The sequence below is a fragment of the Martes martes genome (genome assembly GCF_963455335.1).
Source record: "Martes martes genome assembly, chromosome: 2".
In the NCBI taxonomy this organism is placed as follows: domain Eukaryota; kingdom Metazoa; phylum Chordata; class Mammalia; order Carnivora; family Mustelidae; genus Martes; species Martes martes.
Genome location: NC_137889.1, coordinates 58,638,380 through 58,652,261, shown reverse-complemented (window position 1 = coordinate 58,652,261; position 13,882 = coordinate 58,638,380). Strand labels below are relative to the sequence as shown.

Sequence of the window (13,882 nt, the reverse complement as noted above, 5' to 3'; positions counted from 1 at the left end):
AAAACTGGATAAGCATCTGTGGTCACCAAGCGATAATGGAGTGACACTGTATGACTTGCAAGGCGAGGACAAAAGAGGTGATTCAGAGTCCACCTGTCTCTCTTTTGGGATGCTCATCCTTCAAACCCAGTCCCCATGCTACGAGAACCCCAGCCCCAAAGAAGAGGAACAGGGGGCCCTGCCCTCAGCCCTGGCTGAACATCCAATGAAAGGCTCACACGCACTTCCCAGCCATGTCCCTACACCATCTTGGAATTGGATCTCCCAGCCCTCTGTCGGGAGGACCCAGAGGATGTTGTGTGGATCAGAGACAAGCTCTTCCCCAGGCCCCTCCCAAACTGCACATTTATGAGGGGAATAACAGACTGTTGTTATAAGCAGCCAAGTTTGGGGGTGGTTTGTTTTATAGGAATAGATAACCCAAATACAGCTTAAGACAAGAGGGAGCCACCTGTACTAGACAAGCCCTTCTTTCTCTTGATAGGTCCTTGCCCCAAAATATTCTGGTTTATTTTATTTTTTTATTTTTTTAAAGATTTTATTTATTCATTTGACAGACAGAGATCACAAGTAGGCAGAGAAGCAGGCAGAGAGAGGAGGAAGCAGGCTCCCCGCTGAGCAGAGAGCCCGATGCGGGGCTCGATCTCAGGACCCTGGGATCATGACCTGAGCCGAAAGCAGAGGCTTTAACCCACTGAGCCACCCAGGCACCCCTCTGGTTTATTTTAGAAGAGACAGGGACATACTCCAGGCTGGCCCATTCCAACAGAGGCCCACGATGTGACTGGATCCTGACATCACCCAGAGGGTTCACTGGGACAAAGCAGCGCAGAATCCTAGAGCTGTAGGCCACCCCAGTGGCACAGCTGCCCCTGGCTCTGAGGGCTGAGCATGAGGCCTCTGCCCTCCCAAAGAAGAAATCTTAACTGAGAGTCATCTGCTCTGACCATGGGAAGAACACCAAGTCTCATACTGGGTGTGGGGTTTTTTTTCTTCTCTGCCTCAGCGTCATGTGTTAGTATCACCTTGGGTGGTGCAAACTAATCAATTATAAGTTGGTTGTGTTTTGTCCTATACCAATCATTTAGGCATCCAAACCTCTGTATCCTCCGCCATCTTTCCAGGCCACCATTTTGAACCACTCAAAAACAAGAGTGTGTGTGTGTGATGTATATAATATATATGTAACACATACATATATATTACATGTTACATATATATTATGCATGTATATTACAGTATGGAACACAAGATCATGAGTGTTCAACATTACGTGATAGACAAACATTTGGTTTTCTATCATTCTGCTTTACTTAGGTAAATAAGTATCCTAGAATGATAACTTCTGGACCTTGAAATGGTTACATGAGCAGGTGGTTTAGTTTAGAAGGTCTGACTAATATTTTTGCAGCCAAGTAACATTTTCTGCTTTCCAATGACTCTTTGAGGCCCATTTACATTGCTTGAACATTAATTCTAATTCCTTCTTTGGAAATTTTTACATTGCCCCCATTGTGCTGCTTATTCCTCACAGTCCCATTCATGTAATACCCCTCCCACCCACTCCTGGCCACACTTCTTCCCAGGCTCCTTTGTTCTTGGACTTCTGGGTGGGTCTGACCAAAGCCAAGTGCTATTAGGAGTGTAGAGGGGTGGGGGGAGAGAGAGGGCTTGGGTCTTTGCCCTCTTCCTTCCCTGCTAGGCCTTGTTATCCATAGTGACTGTGTTCCTCCACCACAGAGCATACATCCTGTTGGGCGGCCCCTCGCCTGTGGCTACAGCTCTCACTGGGTTCTGGGAACAACAGGCCCTTTCCTCTCTGCCTCTTCAGGCCACAGGCTGACAAAGGCTTCCACTGTCGCCAGTTCCTAGGTGGTTCACCATCTTATCTTGATTCTCTTAACACCCCCTTCAGTGTTGTTTGTGGGCTGAATTGTGTCCCACTCCCTCCAACCTCCCACCCAAATTCCTATATTGAAGTCTTAACCTCCAAGACCTTGGAACTGGACTCTCTTTAGAGCTAGGGTCTTCAAAGAGGTAATTAAGGTTAAATGAGCTCATATGGGCAGGCCCTAATCTGATCTGACGTGTATCCTTGTAATAAGAGGAGATGAGGACACAGACCACCTAGAACAAAGACCATATGAAGACAGGAGGAGAGGGTGGCCACCCACAAGCCAAGGAGAGAGGCCTCAGAAGTAACCAACCCTGCCAACATCTTGACCTTAGAGTTCCCAGCCTCCAGAGCTGTGAGAAAATAAATGTCTATTGTTTGTAATCCACCCATCTACGGTATTTTCATTATAGCAGCTGGACCAGATGAAGGCAGGGGTACTGGGTGATGGCAGCTCCAGCCAACAAGACACCATGGTAAACAGCCCCCCATTAAACAGTTCAACTAGCCTTGGGAGTCGGCTCTCTGCACCTTTCTGGGACCCGGCCCCGTACACCCAATATTACCACTGTTGCTATCCTGGTCCCTTTATCAACCCCATGGTACCTATCCTCACATTTGTATCTAACTTTGTAACCACGTCAGCACTTCTGCCATGAATACCTTTTACTGAAATACTGTAGGACTCCCTTTCCCAAGCAGGTACCTAACCTGAAAGTTTCTAATAGAGGACGTCTCTCCAATGTGTAGTAACATCTCTCCAATGTGTAGAGCACCTTGTCATGTCTACCAAAATCCTTTCATGTTTTTAAATTGACTTCGGCTCTGGAGCCTGGCCGGGTAACGCCTGAAGCCCAGGGTGCCTCTGAAGAGGTTGCATGAGGACCTTTGTGTCTGCTTCGGTGGCCCGGAGCCCTGCCCACCGGTGAGGAGACCAGGCGAGATGAGCGGGAACTCGGAGAGCGGCGCTGGGTTCTGCACTTAGGGATATCTAGAGAGGAAAAAGAGATCATTCCAGGGACAGCCCCCAAAACAGCAGACAGGAAGCTATATAATTAAACTTATTTTAATGATGCAAGACAGCTTTCTCAAATCATAGGGCTGGATGGGATTTACTGAGACCTCCCAATGTCACCAACCCCTAACCCCCATGCAATCTTCACCTCGAGCTAAGAATCATCTGTTAGCCTCCAAAGTGCTCTCACAACTGTAATTTCATGCGAACCTCAAGGAAATTCCACCAGGCAAGTAGGGAAGTATTAGCATATCTGTTTTACAAATCAACGAAACTGGAGAGCAGGCCAGGCCAGTTTACTTGCCAGCCTGAGTTCACAGAGCAGAAAGGTGTCAGAGCCATGCCTGGAGACATGAGGCTCTCAGGCCAGGTGAGCTCTGGAAGAGCTCCCGTGTTTCACACTCACTACTGATCTGTGCATGCACACATTCACTCTAAAAAGGCAAATGTCACAAGTTGACATTCCAACCAAAACTCACGGTGAGAAAGGATTTCTCCGGGACATCTGGCCGTGAGAGGGCAAGGGAAGAGGGAGAGGAGGAGAGAACAAGAGAAAGCAAGAACACGAGCTGAGCCTGCTGGGAGCGCAAGCAACAGACTCTCACGAGGTCCCTCTTACGTTGGCCCCTACTGTGCAGAGAGAAGGAGACAGGGCACATGTACAGACCCTGTCACCCGCCCTGAACACAATCCCCACCCAACGACTCCACATCGAGCCGGCTCATCCCGGCCGTCAGAACACTTGTCACATCTCTCTCATGCTCTGCTGGGTACGTTCGCCACACACAGGGTTTCTGTTAATCTGGGCAAATCCTACCTGAGACTTTCACTGAATCAGAAACTGCTTCGGCCAATGACTGCTGTCTCCTGTTCTCTCGGCCAGGGAATAGGGTCCCTCGTTAGTCCACAAAGATGCCCCACAGTCTTGCCTCACATACTCTATTTCTTCTCTAAATCTAACCTGTCCTTCGAGATCCTTCTCCAAGAAGCTGGAGTGTCTTGACCATCAGGGATTTCTTTCTTTCTTTCTTCCTTTTTTTATTTTTAAAATTTATTTATTTATTTATTTGAGAGAGAGATTGCAAGCCGGAGAAGAGGCAGAGAGACAGAGGGAGGAGCAGACTCCCTGCTGAGCAGGGAGCCCCGTGTGGGACTCGATTCCAGGACTCTGGGATCAGGACCTGAGCCAAAGGCAGACACTTCACTGACTGAGCCACTCAGGTGCCGAACCCTCCGGGATTTCTGCCTCAGCTGGATTCTTGCAGCCATTATTAGTGAGACGTCTGACTTCCCATTCCCATGTTCTTGGACATTCGTATTCACTCCTGGCTGTAATTATTTGTCCCCAGACAAGACTGCAAACTCCCTGAGAGCAAAGCTGCCCTCTGACACTTCAGTGAATCTATGGGTGTCTGCCTATACATGCTCGCTGATGATTTTTCTGGGGAAAAGGTAGGCAAAGCTGGGATTAAATGTAGCAAGTTGTTAGAATTGGAGAGGAAAAAGGGCAGGAAATGGGAGCAAACAATCTTCCCTCCTTTGAAGCTTCCAGTGTAAGTTTTAAGATCAACTAGGGTAAGCATTTTCGGTGTTGTTCTAAGATCAACATAAGGTAAGAGAACAAATAGAGGTGTTCCTTTGTGCTATTTTAGTAACAATGAAAGCAGAATAATACCTGTTGAATGAAGAAAAGGCCTAGCTCTCTGGGATACAAGAACAGGCTAGTCACACCTCACCTGTAACAGTTTTGAATTTAATCCTATTACTCTGCAAAGCTGATTTATCACTGCATTTGAGGAACCCCTTTCTCCTAATCCCCCTGGGTGGTGGGGGGAAGTTCACGTGCTGAGGCAGGCTCCTCTCAAGCTCTCCTTTTTTTAGCCAAGGCAGGTTGCAGGGATTGGCCCCCAAGCTCCAGCCCCTCCACTGCTCCCACCCCCCTACCCCTCCCCCCACCCCCAGTAACTGTCACCACCTATTGAGACTGTTGGGTTTTTCTTCCCTCCAAGATCGGCTCTGGGAACATGGTCTCCTTACAACCACCCTTTTTTTCTGTCTCTGAAAACAAATGCACAGACCTTCTTCATTTTAAGACTTTAATGTCCATCATCACAAGAGAAAAAATAAGATTTAAGGGGAAAACATGCGGAAGTTACCTAAAGGATATAAATCTGACAGTCTTGGATCTTGATCTAAAGCATCTGATGATCTGGTTGAAATAACTGGGAATTTCTTTTATACCAACACTGAGTATGAGATAATAGAAAAGCACATATTGGTCTCGGTCCCATGTTCCCGGCACAGAGCTCAAACCCTTGTAATTTCCTAAGTGATAAGAGCACTTAGGAGCATCTCCTGTCCTGTTGAGGTGACTCTGGAGGGGCTCCTAGGTGGGGGCCAGTTACCAGAAAGACCAAGTCCTGATTAGAAGCTTAGAATTTTCAGCCCCACTCACTGTGCTCTGGAGGGGGGGAGAAGGGGCTAGAAATGGATTTAATAATTGATCATGCCTTCATGTGGGAGCCTCTGCATACATCCCCATAGGAGGGAGTCGCTCTTACGGTGTTGTTATAAATTATCTCTATTTCTGTGCAGGTCCACCTGCTATAGCTTTTCCTCACTCTGTTCCTGTGAAGAGAGATGGAATCAGCTACAGATCTTTCTCAACTTAAGATGGGGTTATGTCCCGATGAAGACATCATGAGTGGAAAATACTGTAAGTCGAAGAAAAAAGCAGGAAGACACCTATTCTGCTGACCGTTCTGGCGCAGCCTGGCCTACCTTAGACACGCTCAGAACACTCGCACTGGCATTGAACACAAAGCCTGTTTTGTTTGTCTGTTTGTTTGTTTTTAATAAAGATTTTATTTATTTGACAGACAGAAATCACAAGTAGGCAGAGAGGCAGGCAGAGGGGGGCTGGGGAGCAGACTCCCCAGTGAGCGGAGAGCCCGATACGGGGCTTGATCCCAGGACCCTGGGATCATGACCTGAGCTGAAGGCACAGGCTTAACCCACTGAGCCACCAGGTGCCCCCACAAAGCCCCCACAAATTTTATGATAAAGTGTGGCATAGCTCCTGTAATGTACTGAATACTGCACTGAAAGTGAGACCCAGATGGTTGCTAAGTGTTTCAGTTGCTTATCCTGGTGACTGTGGGGCTGACTGTGGACCCTGACCTGCACCACAACAGAGTGTCACGCTGCATGTTGCTAGCCTGGGAGAAGATCAAAGTCCAAAACTCAGTGTATGGTTGAAAACGAATGTGTACTGCTTTTGCTTCACCACAAAGCTGAAAAAATCGTAAATCAAACGGTTGGAAGCCAGGGACCATCTATAATTTCAATATATTTTTCTCAGGGTGCCTGAGTGGCTCAGTCAGTTAAGCATCTGACTGGATTTCAGCTCAGGTCATGATCTCGGGGTTGTGGGATCGAGCCCTGTGTTGGGCTCCACGGTCAGCACAGAGTCTACTTGAGAGTCTCTCTCCCCCCCCACCCCGCCCCTCACCCTGCTCATGTGCTCTCTAAACAAACAAGTACACAAATAAATAAAATCTTAAAAATAAATATATTTTTCTCACTGGTTGAACTTATTGTTTTCTTTTCTTTTAAAGATTTTATTTTTAAGTAATCTTTACACCCAACGTGGGGCTTGGACCTACAACCCCGAGGAGGTCAAGAGTCGCCGTGTGCTCTACCAACTGAGCCAGCCAGGGGCCCTCTTACTGTTCTTTTTCTAGATATTTACCCAATAATATCTCCAAGTCTTGTCAGCATGTCTTTAAATGGAAGGACATAGAAGAGAAATAGAAGGCCATCCTTTATACAACAGAATTCTCCATGGTTCAGTTCTTGGCCCACATCCTAGGCAATCTGTGCCCACGTCTTCAGTTGCTGGATTCTATCTCTCACCCCACTGTCCCTCCTGAGCTCTTGGCTCATAAACTTAGCTCTCTTCTGAATGCATATGCTTGTGGTTCACAGGTACCTCACACCTAGCATGTCCTGCCTCATTTCCAGTCTCAGTGGTGGGTGGAGTGAGCGTGAACACAATTGCCCAACCCAGATACCCAGGAATTACCATTCCTTGACTGGAAGCTGCCCCCCTCCAGCCTGTAAGCACGCGGAAGGCAGGGACTGTATCTTGTTATGGTGGTATCTCTCGCATCCACTCTTGTACCTGTAAAATACTTGTGGGATAGATGAATAAACATGCCAGTAATTCCTCCTCTTTCATTTTAGGGCAGCGGCTGAAACCATTTTGCAAGTGGGTATTGAATCGGGGATAAAAAACTCCTATCTTCAGACTGGATGTTCATTTTATCGGGCACAGAGGAGTGAGAATGGGGAGAGGCTATTGAGGCTGAGTGAGAAAACAGGAGGCGAAGTAAGGCCCAAGAAGGGCTGTCACCCAGGAACAACTTATGGATACCAGCTTGACTATATCCCTGTGTCTGTCACTCCCCAACTGAATTTTATTTTCTGGTTCTCCATGCACATTACTTGCAAAAATTTGCAAACAATCACTGACACAAACAACACCATTGGATAAACCCAGGGATCACATAAGAGAATCGATTAGTTAAAGGAATATGTGGATATGGAAAGCAGAGAAATATAGTAACAATAATGATAGCCCGGTTGGGGCACCTGGGTGGCTCAGTGGGTTGGGCCACTGCCTTCAGCTCTGGTCATGATCTCGGAGTCCTGGGATCGAGTCCTGAGTCCAGCTCTCTGTGCGGTGGGGAGACTGCTTCCCCCCTCTCTCTGCCTGCCTCTCTGCCTACTTGTGATCTCTCTCTCTCTGTCAAATAAATAAATAAAAATATTTTTAAAATATTTTAAAAAATGATAGCCCCTGTAGTGTGCCAAACACTCTTCTGGAAATATCACCCTCACCACCACTTGCAAATATCTGGCTGCTGGGCATTGTACTAAGTGTCATACATTTATTATTTCTTAAAAATATTTTTAATTAATTAATTAATTTTTATTTATAGGCTCCATGTCCAGTGTGGAGCCCAACGCAGGGCTTGAACTCATGACCAAGATCAAGACCTGAACAGAGATCAAGAGTTGGATGCTTAGCCAATATCACTCGGGTGATATTTATTATTTCATGTAATCGTCTCGAGCCTGTGATATGGTAAAGAACAGTAAAGAAGGTGATAATCTTCACTCTGTAGGAGACCTTACCCACCTCCCCACTTTTAAAAATTCACCCTTGGCGCCTGGGTGGCTCAGTTGGTTAACCGTCTGCCTTCGGCTCAGGTCATGATCCCAGAGTTCTGGGACTGAGCCCCATATTGGGCTCCCTGCTCAGCGGGGAGCCTGCTTCTCCCTCTCCCTCTGCAGCTCCCCCTGCTTGTTCTCTCTCTCTGTCAAATAAATAAAATTAAAAAAAAAAAAAGACGTGTTTGTTTTAGTCATATAAACACAACTTCAACTCATTCCTATAAGTTGCCTCAGCCTAGGATGGGGACTGAGCCATAAGTAAGGGCCATTGGTGGGGATGAAGGCTCAGAGGATAGAAAAGGTGGCTGAGGAGTGCCCACCTGGAGGGGTTTCCTTCTGGGAAGAAAATCTACAACTCATCCTGGCTTCTACTCAGTGTTTGCTTAACCTCTAGGATGGAGCTGCTGCCTGGATTTTTCCATCTAGGATTCTGTGAGGAGGATCCCTGCTGTCCTCTTGTCTGCTTGGGATTTCGGATTGCTGCGCACACCCATGTGGTCCACACTGCTTTGGTCAACACTGCGGAGGGGGTGTTCCCCTGCTCACTCCCTGCTCACTCCGCTTCCATGAGACACAGAGAAGAACTGTGAGGGAGAAATCGTCAACAGAGTTTTAAAGAAGACACAGGCCTGGGGTGCCTGGGTCTCAGTGGGTTAAAGCCTCTACCTTCGGCCCAGGTCATGATCCCGGGATCCTGGGATCGAGCCCCACATCGGGCTCTCTGCTCCACAGGGAGCCTGCTTCCTCCTCTCTCTCTGCCTTGTCTCTCTGCCTACTTGTGATCTCTATCAAATAAATAAATAAAATCTTTAAAAAAAAAAAAAAAAAAAGAAGACAGAGGCCTGTCTTTGCGGTTGGTTTATCTTTTAAGTAACCTCGGGGTCAAGCTGTGAGCTGTGGAGGAAGGCTAAGCAACCCCAGGCAAGGTTTGGAAATTTCAATCCAAGACTGTGTGACAGCACTCTTCTGCCTCCCAAGTGAAGTAAGGTAGGGATGTGTTACAAAATGCAAACAAGCCATAGAGTTCCAATGGTCATTTGTCAGCAATGAGGGTGAACTTGAATTGCAAAACAGCCATGTCTTAGAGAACTGGCTTCTCCTCCAGTTTGTGGTGAAAAACCATATTGTTAAATGTTATACACACACCCATTTACTTATTTATTTATGTATTTATTTAGCAAGCCCTAGGCCCAAAACAGGGCTTGAACTCACAACCCTGAGATCAAGAATCCCATGCCCAAGGGGCGCCTGGGTGGCTCAGTGGGTTAAAGCCTCTGCCTTGGGCTCAGGTCATGATCCCAGGGTCCTGGGATCGAGCCCCGCATCGGGCTCTCTGCTCAGCAGGGAGCCTGCTTCCTCCTCTCTCTCTGCCTGCCTCTCTGCCTACTTGTGATCTCTGTCTGTCCAATAAATAAAATCTTAAAAAAAAAAAAAGAATCCCATGCCCTAAGTACTGAGCCAGCTAGGCAGTCCACATACATATATTTTTAAAACCCCAGTAGTAGCAGTGATTAAATCTCTGTCATAACTAATATGTAGATAACTAATAATACTCCAGAACTCACAAACATGGTTCCTCTCTTCTGGCTGATCCCAAAGAGAAGCCAATTTGTGTCAGATATTTTGTATGTAACTCTTAAGAGCAGGTAGGCATTATGTCGCCATCTAAACATTCAGCGAAAGAGAAGCAGGTCGAGTCACTCCTGTTGGAAATGCCAGGGTAATTTATTACGCATAGCATCATACAACAAGAGATAACAAGACAGAACAAGAAAACTATGCTCTCTTAGAGGCAAAGGATAAATGCAAAGACTCTAAGTAGTGGTCCTGCCTGACAGTTCACTCTGCCCCCAGGATTCTCAGCCAGCAGGCCCTTTCTTCTCTTAGGTATCAAAAAGTAACAGCAACCAATATTGTAATTAGCAAGCGATGGAGTACAGGAGGCACAGAATCGGCAGCATGGAGTTCAACACACACTCGCTGTCCGGCCGAGAGTGGGATTATGAAACCTAACAAAGATGAGGAGTGAATGCATGAACTATGGGCAGGCACAAGAGTGTACGGAGACCAAGCAGGAAAAAAAAAAAATATGTGGCTCACATTTCAATATACAGCTATGGATGCAACCATTTTTCATACAGTGGAAAGCATGAGAGAAAGAAAAGACAGAGAAAGATAAAGAAAACTAAGGGGAAGCAAAAGTAAAAGCAAGAAAGAGAAGCTTAGGGGCGCCTGGGTGGCTCAGTGGGTTAAAGCCTCTGCCTTCAGCTCAGGTCATAATCCCAGGGTCCTGGGATTGAGCCCCCGAATCAGTCTCTCTGCTCAGCCGGGAGCCTGCTTCCTCCTCTCTCTGCCTGCCTCTCTGCCTACTTGTGATTTCTGTCTGTCAAATAAATAAATAAAATCTTTAAAAAAAAAAAAAAAGAAAAAGAAAGAAAGAAAGAGAAGCTTATTCCATAGGCTGGAGCCTCTTGCCAAGCCCCTCCCCCCCGCCCAACCCCTACCCTGGCTGCCTGGCTCACCCCTCCCTCTGCAGCTTCTTACCTCCCCTCTCTCCTGTAGCCTCAGGTGCTGATCTCGTGGGATTTTGATCTAGCCCAATGTTACTACCCCCCATACTAGCTACGATTTACCGAATGCTTCTTTGAGCATGGCACTAACCTAAATGCTTTACAGCCCTCCTTCCAACCCTGTGAGGTTAGTGTCATTCCTAACTCCCTTTTATAGATGAGGAGACAGAACCTCCCAGAGGTTAATAAATGGACCAAATCACAATCCTGCAAGGGAGTTATCATTAGTCCCATTTCACAGATGAAGAAATGGAAGCTCCAAAAGGTTTAGTAACTTATCCCAAGTCGCACCATTTAGCTAAAAGAGCTCAAGTCTGTCCGATGGCAAAGCCCACGTTCTTTCTTACTCTGCATTCCAGATGGAATTCTTGGGAATTTCACTGCCTGAGTTAAATGATGAAAAATCTGTCCTATAGAGATTTCTAGTTCTGCACATCCAAACCAAATAGATGTTATAAAACAAATACCTGGGGAAGTCATCAGAATTTGAAAGAAATCTAATAAAGATTGCCCGCAGGAAACCAAGTGTACATTTGTTTCATAAATAATCTTGTTAGACTCGACTGTATTTTCTAAAGCTCCAAGAAAAAGATAGACAGAAACCAGTTTTGATTGATTGATCATCAGAACTTACGAGTATGATGGATTCTTTCTGGCATTCTATGTAAAGTCACGTTAACCACAGCTGTGTCCCTCAGGTATCAGAAGAGATGGGTAGGGGACTGTGGGGTCCCACAAATCCAGACTATAGCCTGGAATGGACTTTTAAGATATTGTAATCCCAACTCTCATTTCTTTCTTCTTTTTCTTCTTCTTCTTTTTTAAAGCAAGAGACACAGAGAGAGAACACAAGCAGGGAGAGTGGGAGAAGGAGAAGCAGGCTCCCGTTGAGCAGGAAGCCCAATGTGTGGGGCTCGATCCCAGGAACCTGGGATCATGACCTGAGCCAAAGGCAGTCACTTAACCAACTGAGCCACCCAGGTGCCCCGCAACTCTCACTTCATAAATGGGAAAATGAAGAATTACAGGCGGAGTGACTGCTAGTTAATTGTAGAGCAGAGGCCAGAACTCTGGGTTGCCCGATTCTTTTTTTTTTTCTTAATATTTTATTTATTTATTTGACAGACAGAGATCACAAGTAGGCAGAGAGGCAGGCAGAGATAGAGGGGAGGAAGCAGGCTCCCCATTGAGCAGGGAGCCCGATGCGGGGCTTGATCCCAGGACGCTGGGATCATGACCTGAGCTGAAGGCAGAGGCTTTAACCCACTGAGCCACCCAGGTGCCCCCTGGGTTGCCCGATTCTTAAACCAAGTTCTTCCCATGACAAAAATCAGGTATCACTTTGGGGCACATTCTTTTTTCCTCCTCTTCTGACTCAGAGAGGGGAAAAAAGAAAAAGGTGAGAAAGCTTACAGAAGCATTTAAAAAAACAGAGCACAAAGAATCAAGTTATCTTGGAAGGTGTTGAAGAAGGTTTAAGTGCAGAGGCTGAAATTCACAGAGCACAGAAAAAGGTAAGGTCTTATCAAAAGCAGTTAGAGTAGGGGCACCTGGGTGGCTCAGTGGGTTAAGCCTTTGCCTTTGGCTCAGGTCATGATCTCAGGGTGCCGGGAGCGAGCGCCTCTCTGCCTACTCATTCATGATCTCTGTCTATCAAATAAATAAAATCTTTAAAAAAAAAAAGCAGTTAGAGTAAACAGGCAATCTGAGACTTTTGTTACTTGTATTTAGGTAAATGCTGTGAAAAGGCAAGTTTTTTGACATCCGAGGCCAAATCAGAACCTAGAAAGTGATGACTTCTCCTCTCCAAGTAACAGCTGAATGTGGGATTTCAGGTTTTATACTTAATTTGGTAGGAAGAAGGAAAAAGGAAAAATGATAGGCAACAAGATGTCAGCTGGGGTTCTCCGAATGTACCTCCACGGCCCAGGAAGTCCAAAACCCACCCTTGGGTTTTTATGAATGGTCCTGGGGGGTTTTGTTTTTCTGGACTTCAAGACTTTTGAGATCTTGCTTTCATGTGGAAACTGAGAATTTACTGTAGAGATGGAAGGCAGGGTTGACATCCCAGCAACAGCAAATAAATTCAATCAGAATGGATCCTGGCCCTGCTCCCCTACCTGCCTGAGCTTCTCTCCTGGCTGGCTCTCTCTCTACCACCTCTCTGCACCGCCCCCCACCCCTTTCCCAAGCAGGAGCAGAAACAACAAACTTCCTCTAATCTCCTGCAGAGCAGGTTTTTACCCCACTCTGAAGTCCAGGTGTCTGTAGCATCCAAGCCCTCAAGGTGGCATCCCTCCTCACAAACTCATCAAGAAGGCTTTCCCCCAAGGAGACAGCTTGCTCCTTCCCCTTCCCGAACAGGCACTGCGGGTCTGGCTGTTAAGATTTAAAAAAAAAAAAAAAAAAAAAAAAAAAAAATCCCATGTCTTTATACACGACAGGAAAATTTCTTAAGTTTAATTACGATAGCAGTACTCACTATACTGTGATAGTGTTGCTATTTTTTGTTTTGTTCGGTATGGAATTTTATTATCATAACTAATTGTAATGGACATTTCTTAATATTTATCTAATTTTTAATAATTGGTCTTCAAAATCAGAAAGCATTAGTGATCAGATCTAGGCTTTCTTTGCATCTTCTATCAGTGATTCCCATCAAAGGTGGGTAAATGAAGCAGCTGTAAAGAGGCAGCTTTAGAATTGAAAGCCTTGGGGCACCTGGGTGGCTCAGTGGGTTAAAGCGTCTGCCTTTGGCTCGGGTCGTGGTCCTAGGGTCCTGGGATCAAGCCCCACATTGGGCTCTATGTTCGGCGGGGAGCCTGCTTCCTCCTTTCTCTCTGCCTACTTGTGATCTCTCTCTGTCAAATAAAGAAAGAAAGAAAAAAAAAAAAAAGAATTGAAAGCCTTAAGAGGAAACCAGGTGCCCTTTGGGTCTTGAAAACTCAAGGCCATTAAATAATAGAAAACATCACAAGCACATTGTTTGGCTTCGAAATTGTTTCCCTAAGCAGGTTTTTCTTTTCGGAGGTGTCACTCATATTTGAAAGCTGTAAGTCATGGTAGGCAAAAAGTGAATTAGGTGGGTCTCACTGGCCTAATAGCCACAGTCCTGGAGAGATGGCTCAGGGGATATTCTCTGTACTCTTAACTCTCCTGTGCTTT

At 46.1% G+C, this 13,882-nt stretch overlaps 1 protein-coding gene across 1 annotated transcript in view; it reads right to left on the bottom strand.

The window, feature by feature from the left end:
- Positions 1 to 2,702: 2,702 nt before the first annotated feature.
- The window catches only part of FBXO16 (F-box protein 16), a gene marked incomplete at both ends in the record, with an annotated part of 31,357 nt that continues 20,177 nt past the window's right edge, over positions 2,703 to 13,882 (bottom strand). The window contains one exon of the mRNA XM_080796306.1: positions 2,703 to 2,885. Coding sequence (XP_080652432.1) covers positions 2,703 to 2,885 — 183 coding nt within the window. The remainder of the gene's footprint in view (positions 2,886 to 13,882) is intronic.